Here is a 16,760-nt window from a genome sequence, read left to right as displayed (position 1 = left end):
ACTCCATGTTGCAGGCCCTGAGAAGTCCCAGAATCCCAGCCAAGGAGGACCTGCTCTGGTCCCGGGTTTCCCAAGGCCGTCTCCGAGCGGATGAGAACCCTCATGCGACAGGGATTCAGGGATCCAGGACATTAGGTGCAGGAGCTAATCTAGGCCCAGCTGGATGGTGAAAGGAGGCTCTGATCAGGATTCTCGTCTGCTCAGAGAAGACCTTCGGAGACCCTGGCCTAGGTTAGCCTCTGAACCTAATGTCCTGAATCCTTGAATCCCCCTGGCCACCTCAGGATAACCCCTAGCCACCTAAGCTCTTCAATTTCTACAAATGGCGGGGCACATATTTACATACATTATTTATTCCCCATAGCTGTAATTTATTTCAGCATCCGTCTCTCCTGCTAGACTGTAAGTTCCTTAAAAGCAGGGACTGTGCCATCTAACTGTAGTGCTTGCCCAAAGAGTTAGTAGTCCAGGGTTAGGCACATGACAGGTGTTCACTAACTATTACTCATTGGTCTGACTGAATCTTGAGGCTGTCTAAAAGCCACCCTGGCAGAGGAGCTAGACAAGGAAAAGGGGCAGAGAATGCTGGAAAACTGACGTGCAAACGAGCCCGCCATGGAAGAGGCTGCTAGGTAGCTTGCCCTCAAATGAGCCCATCCAGTAGCCAACTGAAGCCCAACCTATTCTGAGGAAGAGCTACACAGTGGAGAGAATGGCAGTCCTGGACAGCTGCAGGCTTGAATGCCCGGATGGCATTAGTGCCTCCGAAGGGTTTGGTGGAGCAGGAAGTCTACAGAGTCAATCTAGCTCCAACTCTCCCCACGTTGACCTTCTACTCCTCCTCCCCTCCTTCCTTTCTCTGAAAGCGTGAAGTCACACCCGACAGCATTCTCCGGGACCGTACAATGCCAAACGCCTACCGCTTCTCGAAGACAAAGTTTCTTCAGCTCCTCCAAGCGCTGGCGTAGCGTCTCCTCCAGGGCTTCCTGCCGGGATCTCAGCGCAGCCAGCATGTCTTTCTTGGCAGATTGAGAGCTGTCAGACTCCTGGGAACCTAGCAATAAACAGCGACAGCTGACTGCCAAGCACGCATCTGGAATGCTAAAGAATTTAATCCGAGCCCGGATTTTGGACTCAGGGATCCCCACCCCCCCCAGCCAGGAGATCGAGGGACTCCGAAATAAAGCCGGCACTTCGGGGTTCTCCTTATACAGGGCTGGGGTACTTGGAGAGAAACCCATTCTGCGCCAAAAAGCTCGCATTCCCAGCTGCTAAAGTCCGAGGTCTGTTGAGGTCGTTACAGGTGGCAAAGCAGAATTGGGTTTTGGTGCTTAAAAGTTCGTTTTAAGTCAGCCAGAATCATTTTGACTTTGTAAAGTCCCTTCGAGTTTCCAGTGAATGTAATCCCCCTGTTGATGATGGGGCAACTATGTCAGACACCTGTCTACATGTTTTGTTTTTTCCTTTTTAGACTGTCTTCCCTTTTTAGACTGTGAGCCCGTTGCTGGGTACGGATCATCTCTATATGCTGCCGACTTGTACTTCCCAAGCGCTTAGTACAGTGCTCAGCACACAGTAAGCACTCAATAAATACAATTGAATGAATGAATGAATGAATACAGGGAGAATCCGCAGCCCTTACCTGAACTGGCAGCCAGTCATGAGAAAGGCAGAAAGCTCCTCAAGCAAATTAGCTCAAGAGCCTCTCTAGCTAATTTCAATTTAACTGAGTCCACTTTGGAACCATGTCAGTTACAGGTGCCTCCTCCATGGGACGTTTCTTATGGGAAGGATGGGGATCAGGGATTAAGTTTAATCAAGAATCAAACCAGAGGATAAAGTTTGAAATTGCAGTGGGAGGGACTTAGGTTAGACACAAGGAAAAGCTTCCTCACTTTTTTTTGTAGTTGTTTGTTCATTACCATATTTGCTAAGTTGTTACTATATGTCAAGCACTGTTCTAAGGGTTGGGACAGAAACAAATTAGGTTAAACACAGTCGCTGTCCCACATGGGGCTCACAGTCTAAGTAGGAGGGAGAACAAGTACTTTAATCCCATTTTACAGATGAGGAAACTGAGGCCTACAGAAGTTAAGTGACTCAGGGTCACACAGCAGGCACGCTGTATGAGAAGAAGTGTTGCCCAGTGGATAGAGCATGGGCCCGGGAGTTAGGAGGACCTGGGTTCTGATCCCAGCTCCACCACCTGTCAACTGTGTGGCCTTAGGCAAGTCACAACTTCTCTGTGCCTCAGTTACATTATCTGTAAAATGGGGATCAAGACTGTGAGCTCCACATGGTACATGGACTGTGTCCAACCTGATTAGCTTATATCTACCTCAGTGCAGTGCCTGGCACACAGTAAGCACTTCTCAAATACCTTAAAAAAAAGTAGCAAAGATCGGATTAGAACCCAGGTCCCCTCACTCCCAGGCCAATGCTTCCTCCGCTAGGCCACGCATGCTGCCTTGGAAAGGGTTTCCCTTAGGGAGGCTGTAGGACTCTCCACCACCCAGGGAGGCTTTGAACTGGTGCCTTCCTGCTTAGGGACAGGAAGACTGACTCGAAAACTGTTCACAGGACACCTGTAGACCAAAACAGTGATGGGAGGAATGAATGAGAACTTAATTCCTGGCCTTTCCTGTCACATCTGTAGGCGAACCATCTGTCCAGATAAATAATTGCTTTGTACCACAGTTAGGGCTGTTGGAGTAATTGATCTATATTTCCCCACTTTGGCAAGAAGAGAACCGGAGTAATTGATCTATATTTCCCCACTTTGGCAAGAAGAGAACCGGAGTAATTGATCTATATTTCCCCACTTTGGCAAGAAGAGAACTGGGGCATCTCAGGGCCCGAGCCTCAAGACTACCACACTCCCCCCACCCAATTCTGGGCAGGTTGAGCTCACAACTCAGCCAGGAGCTGTGCAGTAGCTTTTTCTCAAACGTCTCTGGGCAAGGAGAAGGCCATTTTCCTTGGCAACATATTCCATCGACTTACAGCCGTTAGGAACAGAAAGTTCTTCTGGTTGTCCAGCTGTTCAAACCTCAATCCCCCTTGCTGCTGATAAAGCTCTTCCTTTCTCTTCTTGTCCTCAAGAGGTTCGAACAGACACTTAGTCACAATAGCCCTTTTGTATTCTTGAAGACTGTGATTAAATCCTCCTTCAGCTTTTCTTCTCTGGCCTAAATAGTTCCCGTTCTTGTATCTTTCCACACATGGCCTATTCCCCAAATCTTTAATCATTTTTGTTGCTCTCCTTTGAGACTTCTACAAGCCAGAGTATACTGGTTCAGATAGGTCATGTGCAGTATCATATTTGCTTTTTTACTGACAGAACTATATTGCTTCCACAAACTGTGCACTGAGATCATTATGTTCTCGAGGTCAGGGATGTGTCTCTAGCTCTGACTGTTATTACTCCCTCAAATGCCTAGTAGAGTGATCTACACCCAATAGGCTCTCAGTAAATACTACTCAATGAATGAAGATTATTTTCTACTCTCCCTCTCGCTCTCTCTCTCTCATAGTATTTGTTAAGTGCTTCCTATGCACCAGGCACTGTACTAAGTATTGGGTAGATACAAGGTAATTAGGTTGGACATAGTCCCTGCCCCACAAGGGGCTTACAGTGAGGGAGAGGATTTACTCCCCAGCTTACAGGTGAGGTAACTGAGGCACAGAGAAATGAAGCCACTTGCCAGAGGTCACACAACAGACAAATACGGAGTCGACATTAGAACCCAGATCCTTCGATTCTCAGGCCCGTGCTCTTTCCACTAGATCATGCTGCCTCTCTTCCAATCTCCCATGTTTGCAGTAAAGAACTCTGCACACAGCAGGCTCTCGAGCGGTACTATTATTAATCCTCTAGACTGTAAGCTTGTTGTGGGCAGGGAACATGTCTGCTAACTCTGTTACAGTGAACTCTCCCAGGCTGCTTAGTACAGTGCTCTGTACACACTAAGTGCTCAATAAATATGATTAATTGATTGATTTCTATACTTCCCTAGTTTAATCCCAGCACTCTGCAGCACCACACACTTAAGTCCTCACAGTTTATAGTTTTACATTCCCCCTTACCTAAGCACTCACCTAATGATCCATTTCCCTCCTTTTTTCTTTCTGGGAATTACTTTTGTTTCTGCCTCTCCCACTAGGTTGTCAACTCCTCGAAGACAGTGATCATATTTGCTTACTTTACTGCGGTGGCCCAAATGTTCAGTGCAGTGCTCTGCACACGGAAGGCACCCAGCACTACTGACAGATTACTTGTACAAATCCAGTCCATCTTGCATTTATGTATTTTTTTCTTCTTACCCTGCTTTTGCCCCTCTTGACTGACTCCAATTTGATTTCCAAATATTCTTGGTACTGTATATTACAGTGATTTATTTAATTTATTCTGTAATTTAAATTATTCATTGTTAATTTATTTATATGTCTGTAATTTATTTCAATGTCTGTCTCCCTGGCTAGACTGGAAACACGTAGAGGGCAGGGAGCGGGTCCGCCAACTCTACTGAACTCTCCCAAGCACTGAGCATAATTGTTTAGTGCTTACTATGTGTCAAGCGCTGTACTAAGCGCTGGGATAGAAACAAGATAACCAGGTCCCATATGGGGCTCACAATCTAAGTAGGAGGGAAAACAGGTATTGAATCCCCATTTTGCAGATGAGGGCACTGAGGCACAGAGAAGTTAAGTGACCTGCCCTAAATCACACAGAAGGAAGTGGTAGAGTTGGAATTAGAACCCAGGTCCTCTGGCTCCCACGCTCGGGTTGTTTTGGGGAGTTCAGCATGGATAAATGGAATCCAGAGATAATCACTCAATCTCAAAATAGCTGTTAGTTTTACTCACTTTTTACGAGAGCTGCTTACATGTAGTCCGCTGGGTTTATTTTGAGCTACCAAAACCATGAAAAAGATCACCACTGGGTCAGACCAATGGTTCACTGAACTCAGGATTCTGTGTTTCACAGTGGCAAGCGTCCAAGCGTCCAACCTATGAGTTAGCTTAGCGATGTAATCAATGTTATTTATTGAGCACCTACTCTGTGCAGGGCAATGTACTAGATGCTTGGGAGAATACAACAGGGAATACAATAGACAGGATCCCTGCCTCGAGTTCCTTATAGGATAGCTTTCAACATCCCAACTTTTCCTTATACATCCTTAACTTTCCCTCTAATAGCCCATTAGAGACTACTTGCCTGTGAATCTTTCCAACTTCCTGTGGTAATGGACTCCATATGTTTACCACCCACAGAGAGAAGAAATATTTCCTTTTGTTTGTTTAGAGCCTACCATCCTCCAGGCTTCAATGCATGGCCCTGTCCTGGGGCACTGTGGGAAACAGGGAATAACAATTCCACATTGGCCCCATTCAGCTTCTTCCTGATTTGGCAAACTGCAATCACATCCCCTCTGCCTCCTCCTCCACCCTCAGGCTGAGGTACTAATGAGCAGCAACTTCCAGTTGGGTAACTGGAAGGTTTATGATACAAGCACTTGGAAGTGTACAACAGAATTTGTGGATACCAACCCTGCCCATAAAGAGCTTAAAATCTAGTGGATTCTCAAGCAGGAGAAGCAGTGTGGCCTAATGGTAAGAGCACAGGCCTGGGAGTAAGGGGTCCCGGGTTCTATTCCCGGTTCTATTCTATTGCCTGCTGTGTGAATTGGGGCAACTTCTCCTTGCCTCAGATTTTACAAATGAGGACTAAATTCCTGTTCTCCCTCCCTCTTAGACTGTGAGCCCAATGTGGGACAGGGGCTGTATAATCTGATTATCCTGTATCTACCCTAGCACTTGATACAGTTGTTTGCACACAGTAAGCATGTATAAAAAATACCATGAAAAAAGGGGTGGGCATGGAGAATCGTTATGGACAGGGAACTTGTCTTCTAATTCTGTTTTATTGTACTCACCCAAGCTCTTAGTACAGTGCTCTGCACATAGTAAGCACTCAATAAATACCATTGATCGATAATCCACAGTTGTTCATGACACACTTTCCCCCCTGAGAAACTCAAAGGACTTAATATGTTACCTCTCTTCACCTCCCAAAACCCCTGGAAAGTTAAGAAGGGGCAGGAAGTGAGGACAGAGGGGCAAACTGAAGCAGGGAGAGATGATATGCCTGATTTGAAGTCGCTCAGTGAATAACCCAAGCTCTTAGTACAGTGCTCTGCACATAGTAAGCGCTCAATAAATACCATTGATCCATAATCCACAGTTGTTCATGACACACTTTCCCCCCTGAGAAACTCAAAGGACTTAATATGTTACTTCTCTTCACCTCCCAACACCCTTGGAAAGTTGAGGGGCAGGAAAAGAGGACAGAGGGGCAAACTGAAGCAGAGAGAGAAGATACGCCTGATTTGAAGTCGCTCAGTGAATGACTGTTATCTGGAGACACTTGGTGTGCACCCAGCCCTACACCAGCAGCAAATCTCAGGAAAGAAGGACTTGGGTTCTAATCCTGGCTCCACGACTTGTCTGCTGTGTGACCTTCAGCAAGGCACTTCACTTTTCTGGGCCTCACTTACCTCAGCTGTAAAATGGGGATTAAGATTGCAAGCCCCATTGGGACAGGGACTGTGTCCAACCTGACTATTTTATATCTACCCCAGCACTTAGAATGGTGCTTGGCACATAGTAAGTGCTTACCAAATACCATAGATAAAAAAGAAAAAAAGGAAAGAATCCCATCCTGTCAATTCGATCAGAGCCCCCAAAATCCCTCTCCAGAGGTCCTGGGGTGTGAGGGAGATGGAACGGGATATGGAAAGGGATACGGATAGGGAGAGAGAGAGGGAGAGACTCTTCAGCTGGGACCCTGGCCCAGGGCCGACACACCGTCCTTAACGGCTCCAGGCGGGCTGATTCACCGGACCACCGGATGCCGCGGGGACACCAGCAAGCACAAACAACAGCCCGTCACCCAACACAAAAGAACATCCTCAGGGAGAGGGACCTGAGATTCTGCTCAATCTTTCCGAAGTACCCGCCTTACACAGCACCGGATACGAGCCTACATCCTGGCAGAGCGCCTGGCCACTCTCCAGTCCTTTCTGCTCACCTGCCCATGTTTGGCCCGACCTGGAGGCTCAGAGTCGTTCCAACACACACACACACACAAGAGATGTTTTCCACTAGGGCCAGAGGAGGAAGAATTCAATCTGCTTCCTCAGAAGCTAGGAAGGAAATGGCACACCGCCAGTCTGGGCTGTTGCTGAAAAAGCACAGACTTGTATTTCCGGGAGAGCTCCAGGAACTGGGGAGTAAAAGTTTGGCCCAACCCAGGGACGGGCTTCAGGCAAGCCTGGAGAGAAAACATTTACAGGGAGGAAATGGACGCTCCTTTCATGGTGGAAATTCACTAGTCCGAATACCATGTGGGAAGGACTGGCTAAAGGAACGGTGAAGGAAGGGGAACATCAGGTTACCAGCCCTGTCAGAAGTTCATTCCTGGAGGGGGAACCATAACCCCCACGTCTGCGGAAATTATCATAATTTTGGCATTAATTGAGGGCTCACTATGTTCTGAGTGCTTGGCGTAGGTACAAAAATTAGGAGTTTGGACACATTTTCCATTCCAACAGGGGTTCATAATCTATTTTTTTTTCCCTGTTTTGTTCCCAATTATATATTTCTGACCACTCTAATTGTAAATTGTGTTTATGTTGTCTCCTCCATTAGAGTGGAAGCTTCTTGCGGGCAAGGAACATGTTACTTTGTTTTTCAGTACTGCTCAAGTGGCTAGTACAATGCACGTGCACCATGTGGGTGCTCAATAAACGCTACTATTATTACTGCTACCCTGAAGGGAGTCTGATCCTTCCTGAATAACTTGTACTTTTTGTCTGTGGATTGAGGGAAGACGAGAGATGGAGCTGAAAATGGTTGGAGGAGGAAGCCAGGAGAAGCTGGCAGGCATGTGCAAAGTATTGGAGGAAGAGAGGAGGAGGAGGAGAAGAGAACAAAAGGATGAAGAGGAGAGTTAACATGATGCCTAGTGGAAAGATCTGACGGTTCATTATAATATCATCCACTCGGCTGAATATATTTATAGCTTTCAGAATTGGCAGGTGCCTATCAGGTCATCTCTCTCCTCAGAGAGAGATGAAACAACTACCGCCCTCATTGTCAAAATGGTTATTAATAAACCTTCCAACAATAGGAGGAAATGCTAACGTTAGGAGAATGTGAATGTGCAAACAGTGGAGTAATAAATCTCAGCCAGCACTGCCAGTTTATGCAGTTTCGATAGTGCCCAAACAAGAAGGTGGCTGAGTCCCTTCTTACCCACAAGATCTCCCACTATATCCTTCTGGCACCTCTCATAAAGATGCCTGGCTGCTGCCCGGCGAGCCCCCCCATCTTGGAGAGAATTCATATCACAACGAAGACCAAATCAACCATTCCTAGCCACAGCTGGTCAAGCGATATCAACTGAACGCCTATGGTGTGTGTGGCACTGTCCGGCATGCCTGGGTGAATAACACAGAGGTAAAGAGCACTACCATGCCCTCAAGGAGCTTACCATCCACAGTGTACTTTCTGCTTGGTGACTTTCAGATAAGTGGTGAAAAAGACTTTTCTCTGAGGAGTTGGACCACAGACCTTTCATTCAAGGGAAGTTATTTCACTGGAAATGAAACTAGCTGTCGGGCACTGCTCAGGCAGAGGGAGAAGCACCATGGCCTACTGAAAGACCACAGGCCTGAAAGTCAGTGGACCTGGGTTCTAATCCCAGCTTCACCACTTGCTAGCTGTGTGACTTGGGGGAATCGCTTGACTTTTCTGTCCCTCGGTCTCTTCATCTGTAAAATGGGGATACCTGTTCTCCCTCCTACTTATACTGTGAGCCCCATGTGGAATAGGGACTGTGTCCAACCTAATTAATTTGTATCTTCCCCAGGGCTTAGCACAATACACAGAACACACAGTAAGTGCTTAAATACCAAAGTTATTATTAGTAGAGGGACTCGGGGATGTGCCCAAGACCCTAGCGAGTTAGAAGCAGAAGAATCAGAGGTCCGGAAGATCTTCAGATCTCGGGAGAGCCACCAAGCAGAGATGAGATGCCCCGCTATTGTGAGCTGAGGAGAAGCCATGATATCGTATTCCGTTAAGAAGACAGATGGAGTCAAATGAATTGCAAACGTGCAGGTAAAGTAATGCTCGAATAAACCTTATAAAGGACACTGGGTATTTCCTTGGCCACTTTACAGCGTTTTCTTTAAGCGGATTGAAAGAAAAACCTTCCTCCCTCCCACCTTCAAGCTGAACCCAACCCTGAGATTATTCAACAACTGCAGATTCCAGGAACAATGCTCAGACAAATGCTGGATTGTCCCCGCCTCTTGAGGGACTAGCAAAGGACAAAAAGGCAGTGGGTGTTTGGCCACAAAGGGAAATCCAGTACTTTGTGTTCAGGCTGAGTACATTTCGAGGTTTTGTTATTTATATCATATTTTGGTTCTTTGCTGGAAGCAAAGTACTGCGGGGAGGAGAAAGGCCACCTTTTCCCTCTAGTGAAAAGGCTCTCCCACCTCCCTGGTGCTATGATAACTGAATTCATTTTCATCTGTAGAGCTGCAAAAGGTGATTGCTTTATAATCAGCACTCTCTCCTGCATGCCTCTATCCTTCCCCTTCATACTCAGAGCTCTCCAGTGGTTATTGCATAACAAGAAGCTCAGAACCTTCAGATTAAATCCACCAGCTGTAGTGAAGGTAACTGAGCACATACTGAGTCCACTGTACTGAGTGCTTGAGAAGCACAATGAAAGTCCTCTTTCCTTCTGTGCTCTTCTCTCCACATGCAACCTGGCTCAAACTCTGCACTCCTTCAAAGCCAACTTCCTGCTCCATCTGTCTCTCAACTCTCCTGTCTCCAACCTGTTGCTCATACACTTTCTCCTTCCTGGAACTCCTGTTCCCCTCAAATATGCCAGACCACACCCTTCGCCACTTTCGAGGCCTCCTAAACACCTCCTCCAAGAGGCTTTCCCTGATGAATCTCCACTTCCCCACCTGGGTTGTCCTATTAGAGCTTCTTAGCACTTATATGTGCTGCATCCAGCTGATAACTGGGTGTCCTACTGCTAAGCGCAGACCAGCGGAGCACACTGCCATCAAGAAGGGAGCAAAATCTTCTCAATGAATGAGAGACATGCCGGCAAAAGAGAAAACAGCACCAGGTGCTGCAAACATAAGCACCACAACACACCAAGGGAAAACCTTTTTGGGTATCCAACATGGCCATGATTATGGCTCCCTCATTGGCCTTTCCAGTCACCCCCGCACTCATTAGTTAATTTCACCATCAGTGGTGTCTTCTTCATATATAAAGAACAAATATATGTATTATATATAATAATAATAATAAAGGTACTTGTTAAGCACTTACTATGTGCAAAGGACAGTTCTAAGCGCTGGGAAGGTTACAAGGTGATCAGGTTGTCCCACGGGGGGGCTCACAGTTTTAATCCCCATTTTACAGATGAGGTAATTGAGGCACAGAGAAGTTAAGTGATTTGCCCAAAGTCACACAGCTGACAGTTGGCCGAGCTGGGATTTGAACCCATGACCTCTGACTCCAAAGCCCATCTCTTTCCACTGAGCCAATCAGTTGATTCTAGTAATTCATTTTTGCTTACTTTTGTTATCACCCGTCTTTATGTTTTCCCATCTGTCCCCACTGAATAGCTCCAGTCTGTGTTACCTGTGGGACTTCTATCCTTCTTTCCTTCAAATTCCTAAGATACCCTTGGGTGCTCAATAAGCCCCGATGATGGCGACCATTTAAAGGGGACAGCGCTGACAGCAAATCTACTCTCCGTCTCACAGTCCCTCCCCTCCACACAGTGCACGTGTAAGCACCCTTGCCCAGCTCACAACTGCCACGCACAGAACCTGGCCCCAGTTTGACTCTGCCTCCTTGATTCAGTTTGCCTGGAGCTGAAGACCTTCTCAAGCAGCATTCCCCGCCCACTGTGTGGTTCCGCAGCAGTCCAGACACATGCTCCATTGTCTGAGGTTGGGCCTCGGTTCCCTGTCCCATTCGGCTTGGAGCTGTCCCACTTTGGCTTGTCAGGGAGCAGCTGCCTGGTTATCTGCCGCTCACCCACTCCCCACACCTGTCCTATCTGGCCCGGCTCCGGGGCCGCCAGCATCCCTTAAGCGTTGGTGGATGAGCTGCTTTCTGGGCCTTGGGTGATACAGATCTCCGTCTGATGTCTGGGGGATTTAGGGGGGAGCACAAATGATGCTGTTCAAATAAAGCAGGAGATGCAGCATGGCCTAGTGGAGAGAGAATGGGCCTGGGTTTCAGAAGGACCTGAGTTCTAGTCCCGGCTCTGCCACTTATCTGTTGGGTGACGTTGGGCAAGTCACCCCGCTTCTCTGTGCCTCAATTACCTCATCTGTAAAATGGGGATTAACACTGTAATGGCCTGGGTCCATCCTGATTATCTTGTATTTAATCCAGCACTTAGTACAGTGCCCGGCACATGGTAAACACTTAAAATATACCATAAAAAAAAAGGTTGTGGGCGGTGACATCCAGAACTCAAAGGGTTAGACCAGGGTGGGCATTACTACAGCTCTATAGGCTTACTTTGGTAGCATACAACTTTCCGCACACATACTGTGAATTGGGGACTTGTCTCTTATACTGTTTTGATGTTTTATTGTTTCATTGATCCTGATGCGTCTGTGTCCAGTTCTTTCCCCCGACATTATATTCACAGACTGTGAGCCCCTCAAGGGGCAAGGTCTGTGTCCTATTCTCACTTGTATACACTTTCCAGTACTTAATACAGTGCTCTGCACATAGTAAGCATTTAATAAATACTATTACTACTACTACTACATTGGGAGCTTCATAAAAGTTAATAAAATTTCTGGGAGGGTTGGGGGCAGATTAGTTAAGGGTCTCTAAATCCCTAATCCTGGGGACTGAGAAGGGTCTTGGAGATGTGGGTGGGGCTAATAGAGAATGGCAGATGAGCTTTGGGCCTATGACTTTGGGCCTGAGAACCTCTGAAGAGGAACTGATTCTAGGGCTAGTGGTTTGCATGAAGCCACTCCCACTCTCTCATCCCTACTAGTCATGTTCCCACTGGGAAGTAGCATGGCTTAGTGGAAAGGACATGGGCTTTGGAAATCAGGGGACCTGGGTTTCAATCCCGGCTCTCTGTGTGACCCTGAGCAACCTACTTAACTTCTCTGTGCCTCAGTTTCCTCATCTGTGAAATGGGGATTAAGATTCTGAGCCCCATGTGGCACATGGACTGTGTCCAACCTGATTTTGTGTGTGTGTGTGTGGGGGGGAGTATTTGTTAAGTGCTTACTATATAAACCAGGCTCTGTACTGAGAACTGGGGTAGATACAAGCCCACCAGATTGGACACAGCCTATGTCCCACATGGGGCTCACAGTCTTAATCCCCATTTTACAGATGAGGTGACTGAGGCAAAGAGAAGCTAACTGAATTGTCCAAGGTCACACAGTGGACAAGTGGGGGAGGCAGCATTAGAACGCAGGCCCATACTCTATCTACTAAGCCACACTGCTTCTGATTGGCTCGTATATACCCAAGTGCTCAGGACAGTGTCCGGCAGAGAAAGCGCTTAACAAATACCATTAAAAAAAACAAAAAAACAACAAAAAAGAATGGAGCGCCGCAGTAGAAGCTACTATAGCCTTGGACCTGGACCGTGTCCCTAAGGGAGGGAGGGATGGGGATCAGCTCTCCTGGGGCTGGAGTCACTCTTCTGCTCCCCTAGTCACTCTTCCTGGGGGCCAGGAGGCAGCAGGCTGCTGATACTGACCGCCAGGAATCAGTTCCGCCCACACCCTCCCTGTCCCCAGCAGCGATAAGATCTGCCAGGTTGGAAGCTATTTCCTCACAAGCGTGCACTGTCTGGTATCTCAAGGGAGATTTCAGGTTTGGTTCCTAGCTGCCGCCCTCCAGTCCATCCTACCAGAGGATTTTCTGCGGTGCCTCTGGCTGCGGAGTGCACAGGGTGGACAGGACCTGTTCGGGCCTCCAACAGATCCAACTGCCTTAGGTTTGCCATAGTCTCTGCTTCTGCTCTATGCACTTTACTCACCCCTCGAACTCCTCTTCACCATGTTCGTTCTGTTTTAACTTAGTGGGGAGGGGAAGAGAGGTGCTGAGGCAGGTAGAGAAGTTGGACTAGGCACACTAGAGCCTAATGATAATAATAGTATGTGTTAAGCACTTACTATGTGCTAAGCACTGTACTAGGCACTGGAGTAGATTTCATATAAGCAGCCTGGACACAGTCCACAGGAATTAGATATTTGTGGCTTTTGCTGCTGTCAAACCACTGCTGTCATCTCTGCCCAAGCTGGGGAGCATGTCTCTCTCCACTTCAATCCACACTTCATGCTGCTGCCCGGATTATCTTTGTCCAGAAACGCTCTGGACATATTACTCCCCTCCTCAAAAACCTCCAATGGCTACCGATCAGTCTGCGCATCAGGCAGAAACTCCTCACCCTGGGCTTCAAGGCTCTCCATCACCTCGCCCCCTCCTACCTCACCTCCCTTCTCTCCTTCTACTGCCCAGCCCGCACCCTCTGCTCCTCCACCGCTAATCTCCTCACTGTACCTCGCTCTCGCCTGTCCCGCCGTCGACCCCCGGCCCACGTCATCCCCCGGGCCTGGAATGCCCTCCCTCTGCCCATCCGCCAAGCTAGCTCTCTTCCACCCTTCAAGGCCCTGCTGAGAGCTCACCTCATCCAGGAGGCCTTCCCAGACTGAGCCCCTTCTTTCCTCTCCCCCTCGTCCCCCTCTCCATCCCCCTGTCTTACCTCCTTCCCTTCCCCACAGCACCTGTATATATGTATATATGGTTGTACATATTTATTACTTTATTTATTTATTTATTTATTTTACCTGTACATTTCTATCCTACTTATTTTATTTTGTTGGTATGATTGGTTCTGTTCTCTGTCTCCCCCTTTTAGACTGTGAGCCCACTGCTGGGTAGGGACTGTCTCTATGTGATGCCAATTTGTACTTCCCAAGCGCTTAGTACAGTGCTCTGCACATAGTAAGCGCTCAATAAATACGATTGATTGGTTGATTGATTGAGCATGGCAGGTCACTGGCCATAGAGGCTGGGGAGCCCATGGCTGATCATTCCCCGCCCCCCGAGGACAGCCAAGACAAGTGAGCTCAAGGAACAGGGCAAGGGGCCATGGGGATGACAGGGTTAGCCATTCTCACTCCCCTCCAGTCCCAGCATTAACAGCCAGAAGACAGAAACCCGTTTTCCTCCCCCACATCTGTTTCCTGGCAATGATTCCTGCCTCTTGGGGAATTCTGGGACAAGAATGAGGGCCAGTCTGCATTTCCTTAGACTAATCTTTAGGATAATGATGATTTTGATCTAAAGCAGAACTTTTCCTAACAGCCCCTTGCCACCCTTCAGAAACTGGAAGACCTCTAGATCTGTTATTATTATAACATTATAATAATAATCTATTATTATTTCTGTGGGATTACTATTCCTGTGGACAGAGCAGCTGGTTCCTGGACAGTCACAAGGTCGGGCCACAAAATCTATCTTTCAGTTCCACGTGCTGCCTAAGAAAAAGCCACGGGTCCCAGAAGCAGCTACTTCACAGACAGGCGGACACTACTATTTTAAAAGGTACAGACAGGCTATTCAGTGGTCCCGAAAAGCCCTCAAAGCGGTTTCATTCTCCACCGGGCAAAGGACACTCTCTCCATAAAAAAAACTTCCTTCAGGGGTGAATAATGCTTTCCAAAGCAGAGGACTTACCTGAGGAGAGGAGGCTCCCACTGCTGCCGCTGATTATTTTTCCTTTGCTTCCCATGTTGGCTAGCTTGGAGGTCTTGAGCGTTCCGGTTTCCGTCAGGTCAATTGCGATCTCGCTCAGACTTCTTGCAGCATGAATTTTGGACTGGAATCAGAAGGGGAATTGGGTTACAAAGGGGAGTCAGGACTTTGTCCTTTAGGCTGTAAGCTCCTTGTGGGTAGGGATCACATCTACCAACTCTGTTGTACTGTACATTCCCAAGCGCTTAGTTCAGTGCTCTGCAGATAGTAAGTGCTTAATAAATATCATTTTTCAATAGATAGATTTGCACTTGAGTTATTGAAGTATTGGTGATAGCTTGTACTGAGCCAGCTCTGTTGCACTGTACTTTCCCAAGAGCTTAGTACTCTGCCCACAGTAAGCGCTCAATAAATTCCACTGATGTTGATGATGACTAAGATCCATCTACCTTCTCTTGCCTGGTCCCCCTAAATGGTAGGAAGGATGGGTGTAGTCATTTCCCCACAGAACAGAAAATCTCTGAGACTTCAACAGCAGCTATACCACTTTGGCCTCTCCGGTTTTATAAACCATCTCTGTTTAGGCTCTTTAGATCCAGGGGTCTTTTCTGCTTTCTCGCGGAAACCAGGGGAAAAGCAAGGCCATAAAAAAGAACACCTCCAAAGTACATAGCTGTCCTTTGCAACTGATACAGACAATATGGAGTCGCTTGACTCATTTTCTCTTGTGGGTAAATTCTAATCAATCATATTTGTTGAGAGCTTACTGTGTGCAGAACACTGTGCTAAGCACAACACAGCTATATAACAGACACATTTCCTGCCCACAACAACAGAATTGGCAGACAGGTTCCCTGACCATAACGAGCTCACAGTCTAGAGGGGAAGAGAGACATTAATACAAATAAATGAATTACAGCTATACACATAAGCACAGTGTACATAACTAATGATCGGGCCTGCCTTTTTGGCTTCAGATGATTTGGTAAGTACCTTGAAGGGAACAGAGAAAAGGGTCATATCATGGAAAGGAGGAATATTGCAGGACTTAGAAACACAGTTACACCGCCCAGTGAGTTTCTTTATGCCAGGGATGGGGGCTGCCCTGTGTCTTCTCCCAAAGCCACAGATGCCCCCATCTGCTTAGATTGACCCCCAGCCCTTCTTCCCCTGGCTCTGGCCCTGACCACGGGAGGTTTTGGTTACCACATGGAATTTGATTTCCTGGGAAATTGTGCAGGGCAATCAATCATATTTATTGAGCACTTACTGTATGCAGAGCACTTTGCTAAGTGCTTGGAATAATATAATCAATCAATGATATGTACTGACTGCCTACTCTGTGCAATGCTCTGAATTAAGCACTTGGGAGACTACAATAATGTTGGTTGACACATGATCCCTTCCCTCAACAAGCCTGCAGTCTAGAGGGGGAGACAGACATTAAGATAAACTACAGGTCGGGGAGTAAGGATATGACATAAGTTCTGTGGGGGTTTGGGTGAGTACCTCAATGCTTAGGGACTTATGCGCATGGGTGAGGCAGTAGGGATGGAAAACATGATGCAGGGGTGGGGAGGTGATGAGAACTTGATCAGGGAAGGCTTCCTGGAAGAGATATGATTTCAGTAGTGTTTTGAAGATGGGGAGAGTGGTGATCTGTTAGATATGTGGAAGCGGAGGGAATTCCAGGCAGGCGGGAGGACGTGAGCAAGGGGTTGACGATGCGAGAGATGAGATTGAGGGATATTGAGTGGATTGGTATTAGAGGAACAAAAGAATTAGCAGATTTAAGAAGTGTTTGGATAAACTCATGGATCAGAAGTCTATAAGTGGTCACCATAAGGATGCTAGATGGTACCTCGCGAACCATTAAGATGACTGCCAAGGAGGCAGGGAGCAACTAG

At 47.3% G+C, this 16,760-nt stretch overlaps 1 protein-coding gene across 4 annotated transcripts in view; it reads right to left on the bottom strand.

Moving 5' to 3' along the window:
- The window catches only part of FRMD4A (FERM domain containing 4A), a 461,647-nt gene that overhangs the window by 19,796 nt on the left and 425,091 nt on the right, over positions 1 to 16,760 (bottom strand). For all 4 annotated transcript variants that reach the window (XM_038740915.1, XM_038740917.1, XM_038740916.1 and 1 more), the window contains 2 exons: positions 14,836 to 14,977; positions 921 to 1,054 (listed from right to left, as the gene is read on the bottom strand). In XM_038740915.1, coding sequence (XP_038596843.1) covers positions 921 to 1,054; positions 14,836 to 14,977 — 276 coding nt within the window. The remainder of the gene's footprint in view (positions 1 to 920; positions 1,055 to 14,835; positions 14,978 to 16,760) is intronic.

The sequence above is a fragment of the Tachyglossus aculeatus genome, assembly GCF_015852505.1.
Source record: "Tachyglossus aculeatus isolate mTacAcu1 chromosome 12 unlocalized genomic scaffold, mTacAcu1.pri SUPER_6_unloc_1, whole genome shotgun sequence".
Taxonomy (NCBI): Eukaryota; Metazoa; Chordata; class Mammalia; order Monotremata; family Tachyglossidae; genus Tachyglossus; species Tachyglossus aculeatus.
Note: the sequence above shows the minus strand (reverse complement) of the source record. Positions and strands in the feature narration are given on the sequence as shown.